Consider the following 6767-nt stretch of genomic DNA (forward strand, 5'->3'; position numbering starts at 1 on the left):
CAAAATAGTATAACTTTGTCCGGACAAGTAAGGGTCTATCGTCGCTACAGGAAAAGTTACAGGCGTTCCAAGGAAGTATACTTTGAGAAGCCTTTTCCCCTTATAGAATGAGATAGGACGGTTATTTTACAAAACTGACAACACTTTGACCGAGTAGTTTTTTGTGCTGAACAAAAGTGTCATATAAACATCCGTCAAAAACCGTTTTTTACTTCACTTAAAATGCCACGTAAGCTACGTAAGAATATACGTAAGAGGAAGGGAGCATTGAAACATCCAATAGTAAAACTAACACCGCAACAACAGTTGCAACAACAAATGATGAATGACCCCACTATGTTGCAACAAATGTCAAGCAACCCTATGCTTTTAAACCGAGTTATTGGTGCACAGAGTGGAGGTTTAAGAGCGGCACTTTTAGCGAAAATGGCAGGCTATGGTGGAGCTGCAGACGGAACAGCTTATAACCCTCAAAGTCAAATGAATTTGAGTTCACTCAAAAATCAAATAACAGATGTCAAAAAGTCAAACATAGACATACAGAAACAAATAAGTGAAAACGAAAAGAAACTAGAATATGACAGACACACAAAGAAACTCAATGAGTTAAACGTAGAGAAAAAGAAGAAAGAAGAACAACTGAAAGAACTAAGTACAGAAGAATATGCGAAAAAAAGTGTCAGAAAAAGCAAGCAGAAGTAGCAAAAATGGAACAAGATGTTATAAATTTGAAAAACCATACTACTCAATATAAAGTACTGAAAGATGAAGAGATAAAAAAAAAGCCCTGAAGACATATATGGATAGCGATGAGTATAAAAAAGAAGTTGAAGCAAATGTAAAGGCAGAAAAACTTTTACAGTTGCAAAACCAAACCGTACAGTATGAAAACTTAGCACAAGAAAGTAAAAATAACGACGCAGCCATGCAAAAGGCAATGAAAAGCGCAGAATATATAAAAGCTAATAATGACTGGTTAGATGCCCAAGCCAACGCTAAAGCAGCCCAACTTATAGGTCAATAAGGACAAAAATACAAGCGGATGAAGACAGTTCAAATGAAGCTTTAATGAATGCTGACTTTAAGAATGCCTTCGAAGCTCTTCATAGTAAGGTGAAACTAGTGAACGACTTCTCATCTGGAAAGAAACTGAAGTCTGAAGGTTTCGACAAAGAGTTAAGAGAAGTAGCACAAAATATGACGAAAATAACAGATGCAGCAACGAGACAGGCAGTTCAAAGTGCCTATGACGCCGTTAGAGCAACTGTTGTGGAAAGTCAAGAAAAAGAGTTACAACAGACCAAAACAGACCTAGTAAATGCTTTCTTAAAAACGAAAAGTCAGGTAAGACATTATGCTGCAGATGGAACATATGTGCCAGCTGGTGGAACTTATATACCAGCTGGTGGAACTTATATACTAGCTAGTGGAACTTATATACCACCAAACCCTCCAAGAGAAGCACCTGCACCAGGACTACCTAAAACATTTACATCGTCACATGGACACAGACACAGGCATGCACAACAACAACAACCAACACAACAACCAACAGTTCAAAACCCTGCACAACAACCAACAGTTCAAAACCCTGCACAACAACCAGCACAAACAGAGCAAGGACATAAAAGAAGTAGAGAACAAGGAAACCAAGAATTCTTAAAAATGCTTAAGGAAGATTATGGTTACCCAGATACTCTTGACTTTAGTGACAGATATAAAGAAGCTATTAGAAAGTTCAAGGAAGGAAATACTGACCCGAACCTATTTAGCTTTATGGTTCAGCACCAAATGGGATATAATTTCAAACCTGGAAAATACAAGCTCGCTAAGGGATATGATTTAATAGCATATCATCCAAATGACATGAATGAATTTACTCCGAGATATTTGATGTCAGAGATAAATGATAATTCAACTCTCATCATGAAACGCGTAAAAAATAGAGACGGAACGAAAGAAGAAAGGCTTATGAATGCGGATGACTTAAATAGGGAACTTGTTAAAAACGGTCTCGGAATATATGAAATGCCAGCAGATGAGGTACAAGAAACTCCACAGGAAGAAGTTCAGATACAACCAGACATGGAAGATAGTTCAGCAACAACAGCTAGAAGAGCCTGAAGGAAACGAACAAATCCCTCCTTTGGAAACTAACTTCACAGAACTAGATGAAGATTTGGAACAGCCGAAAAATCTTGACCTTCAACAAGTGTATGCGGAGAATATGGAATCTTTCCAAGAGTCTAAGAAAAATTCGGCTGACATAGTAGAAGAATATCGAAAAATGTTCGCCGACATACAAAAGACTCCAACATCAGATGAAAATATTCAGCATAGAATGGAAGTACTGAAAATAATGTACGCAAAATACAATAACCCTTTTTACTTACGACCATATAACGTTCAATCTTTGGCTGAACTCGGTGAAATAAAAGGTTAAATTTCAACAAAACATATAGAAATGAAACATTGTTTAAAGTTCATTCAGAACCTAACCAATGTGGAAAACAAACCTACTTTTGTTTCTGCAGACTATGGAACTACAATGAGATGGGGTCATAAAGCTAATCCGGATAGGTGGTTCATAAACTTACAACCACAATTCCAAGAAGTTGTAGACGCAATGGAAGTGAATGGTGAACCAGATATAGCTGGTATTTTCCAGCGCGGCTTTAATGCCATTGAAAGATATGAAAGATGCAGATATTTTGACCAGTATGAAATGAACATGGCTGATGGAAATATAAACCCTGACGTTCTAAAACATTTATCTCAAAGAACTACACAGAACCATAGAGATGTATATTTGGTGAAGAGTTTAGAAAGAGTTAGGGAGAGAGAAGGAAGAGAACCTAATTGTACATGACCTTGCAAACGAAAAGTTTGCAAAATGTCATAAAAACTTACTTTGCAGACAATGAACCGAGAAGGGATGAATATTTAAGAAAACTCAAATGGACAGTACCAAATGAAATGTTAGTATTGAAAAACATGTTCCTTGACAAAATAAAACCAACTACAGAAATAAATGACGCAAGACCTGAAACATTGGGTAAAAGCTTTCCCATTCACAAAAGATATTATTGGTAACATGGAAAGAAAACCAGAATGGCTACAAAAACATATATTTGGAAACGAGCTTATTCCATATGGACAAGCTCTGTTTGAAGAGCTTGAACCGGAAACTCAGGAAAGAGTCATGCAAACAATAAGCGACGACTCAAATACAAACTATGACAAACTCTTTCTAGGATATAGGTTACCTGAGATGGGCGACCAGAGCCCAAAGGCAAAAAGGACATGGGAAATTTACAACATACTAGGTGAACATGAGGCAAAGATGCAACAACTTGAAGCAGAGGGCAAGTTTACCAAGCGACACCAAAGAAAAGAGAGAGTAGAACAAAGTGAAAGTAGTGAAGAAGTAACTTCATCTAGTGAAAGTAGTGCAATGAAGGAAAAAGAAGATTAAAAACTCAGTCAGGAAGAAAGTAAAGCTTGGTACGAGTGGGTTCTATTATGACACATAAATCCAACTATTCTATATTTTTACCCATATGAAATGTACGCCGCTCAGAATATAACGCCAACAGTTTTGGATGCCATGAATGGAAATGTTTCCGAATGTATAACGAATGCGACAATGCATTAGAAGGTCAGAAATAGTTCCTGGAACTTACGAATTACAACTGCTGTTTCTTATGGAAACGTAGGTGAGTTTGGAGAAGGTTCTTCAACAACAGTAGATATTGCTTGCGACAGGTTTCACATTATTTCTATTGACAACTCATTCTTATACGTGGAACAAGAACATTGAAATAAAACCTTCTGCCAAGTTGTCTGACAAAAAGGTTGCAATGGAATTTTCTATGTCGGATACCAATATGCTCCAGAAGTTTTCATGGGATATAAGATATATTCTAACTCTGACTTAGTTCAAACAGTAACATGGGCAAACTATGAATGGTTCGCTTTGAGAAACTCAGTACAACCACAAGCTAGAGAACAAACAGACCGTAATGCAAATATTGAAAAAATAAGAAGACTTGACCCTAACGTTCCAGGAGTTTATGTTGACCTTTCTGGACAAACTGCAGCAGCAGTAACCAAAGTAAAACTGAAACTTAGAGTTCCTTTGTCATCTTTCCTCATCTTCAGGTTTTTAAGATACTTGCCAAACTGGGCAGGAAAAATTTCTATTGAACTTACTCCAAGCAAAAATAACTTAGTCATTGCACCAACACAAGACCCATTCACTATTACAGACGTAAAGGGAAAATCAAACGTCATTCGCCGAATTTTGCAAAGACAAAGTTGACTTAGACTTTGGTTTTCTCAAACTTCAACAATGAAGTAAACTATTATTTCAATGCTGCTGGAACTGCTTGGGACCCAGTTAAGTTCACATGCGAACAGTTTGAATGCAAGAGAATAGAAAGCAGACTTGCAGTCTATATGTTGGACCAGATATTTCAAATGCTTTAGCTGCCAAATATATTGCAGTTCCACTTATGTTCCCTATACACCAAATATCTGTCAAAGACTTTGCAGGTGAAGTTGGAAACCAAAGTGCTGACCAGGTGCAAGAACAGATATTGCTTTAAACAACTGCAATGAAACATGCAGATACTATGTTTGTACTGTTCAGACGAACTATAAATGACTATTCTTGTTTCTACAACCCTGGTATTAAATATATATAAAAACATAGATGGCAAATATTATCCAAGAGAAGAATATTCTACAGTTGAGGATATGAGGTCATACAACTTGACATTAGATGCTATGAACTTTAACAACAACTTCACAACAACTATTAACCCTGAAATGCAAAGTTCTATTATGCCATATGTGAAAGTATGGACTCATACAGGTGGTCAAAAAACTCAATATACAAATGGAGACCGTTCAAAACTTTTGGCTTGGCATTCCATTTGCTGACTCAGAAGACTTTATGGGTGGTATTTCAACTGTTGGTACAGTTCAAATACAATATACTGGTGACAGAGACGGTCCAGATGAATTGAAAGCAAAGAAGTTTACAAAACCAATAGCACTTTTTCACGGAAGATGCTCTTTTGAAGATTCGTTCGATGAAACCTGCTGGGGCTCCTCAGATTGGCATAACGACAGCTTCCATCGAGCAGATTTTGGCAGCAGGTCAGTAAGTTGTTCTTGAACTGACTTCTCTCCGTCAAATATTGACAGTACGCCAGTTTTGACATAATATTGTAATTATTAAACTTTCCTTTAGTAATATCGGTCAGTTTTGAAGTTATATTTTTGTCAACGTCAAGAACTTTCACCATCTCGGTTATACCAACTTTCTTTGCTTTATGAAAATATTTTGGTTCAGCAAAGACTGCTATTCTATAACATTTTCCATTGTTTGTGTAAAGAACTATTCTGTCAATGTATTTGTATTGTTTGTGTGTGTAAACTTTGTTCTGCTTCAATTCAAAGAGATATCCGAATACGTCCATCTTTTTATTCTAAGTAAAATGTCATTTCCGAAAAATAGAAGCGTAAGTGTTTCAAAAGGTTTAATGGCGGTGGCAGATGTGAAGTTAAATTCACCAACTCAAACAAACAGTCAAAGTGTTGTTGTCAATGTCAAAGACAGAGATGTTGAAGTGGGGAAACCATACAAAGACGAAGATGGTATAACAATTGTTCCTGTAAAAGAACCAACATATCCTGAAGTTAGCAGAGACTTAAGTTCTGTTGCAGATATTTCGAAAACGACTACCAAACAACTGAAAGACAACTTCAAACTCAGGAGAAGATTTGTCAAGCTTTAAGTATAATGTTAAACTTGGTCGAACACAAACCCTGTAAAAGTGAACTCATATGTCATTGCACCTCATGAAGTTTTGAAAGAACTATTGAACTTTTGACAGAGGCAGACGATATAAACATCAAAGAAATAGAACCCGACATTAGTTGCTGTGGTGTTTCATATAATGCCATTGACAAGATATACGTTATGAAAGGAGGTGAAACGTTTGAACTTAAAATATAGTTTCCCAGACGTTATAAAAAATATTTGACGACCACAACATTTCATTAAAATTTATTTGCTAAGTAAATGGCAGAAGACAAAATGGTTTATACTATTACGACTAAAAACCCTGAGTCATATAATTCTATAACAACAAACTTACAAAGTCCTCAAGGACGATATTGTAAACTAACCTTAAACACAATGACGACTAAAGCCTGTTTTGCTCTTTTGACCACCAGAAGACTTTATTGTGTGAATGGTAAAAAATACTCCTTTGAAGATACTTACTCAGTATACCACCAACAGGTTTTGTTGACTTATTTAATACTTTAAGTACGGGTTGTAACATGTGCTGCAACTAGAGCAGGTTTCATTATGTTTATGTCCGACTGAGTTTACTATAAACGATATGAGCTATAATACAAAACTTATTTTGGTTTTTACTACCAACAGTTTCCTATAACAGGAAAAGGTGTCATACAAGGAATGGCTATTCCATTGACATTAAGCACACCAATCTTATATATTGTTTCAAAACTTAGGTTCAAAGTGTTATTCGAATGTCGACAGAAACTATTATGACCAAAAGATACTTATGCGTATAAACAATACTTTTCTCTGCTGGTTTTGCCTATTGTTCATTCGAATGCAGAATTTTCAACCTTAGTGAACTCAAACACTTTGGCAGTATAACGTTGACATTAGTTGACCAAACTTTGTTCCTGTAAAACTTTTATGTCCTATGTATTTGTCAATGACG

General features: G+C 36.2%; 1 protein-coding gene across 1 annotated transcript, besides 1 other annotated feature; it reads left to right on the forward strand.

Moving 5' to 3' along the window:
• Positions 1–222: 222 nt before the first annotated feature.
• Positions 223–637, forward strand: TVAGG3_0856150 (protein of unknown function, DUF4106 family; the record flags this gene model as incomplete). Its single annotated transcript, XM_051249518.1, has 1 exon — positions 223–637. A coding segment is annotated over one exon (415 nt), but the record flags the coding sequence as incomplete, so codon positions are not given.
• Positions 638–2490: 1853 nt separating this feature from the next.
• Positions 2491–6767: a mobile genetic element.

Source organism: Trichomonas vaginalis, chromosome VI (genome assembly GCF_026262505.1).
Source record: "Trichomonas vaginalis G3 chromosome VI, whole genome shotgun sequence".
Lineage (NCBI taxonomy): Eukaryota > Parabasalia > Trichomonadida > Trichomonadidae > Trichomonas > Trichomonas vaginalis.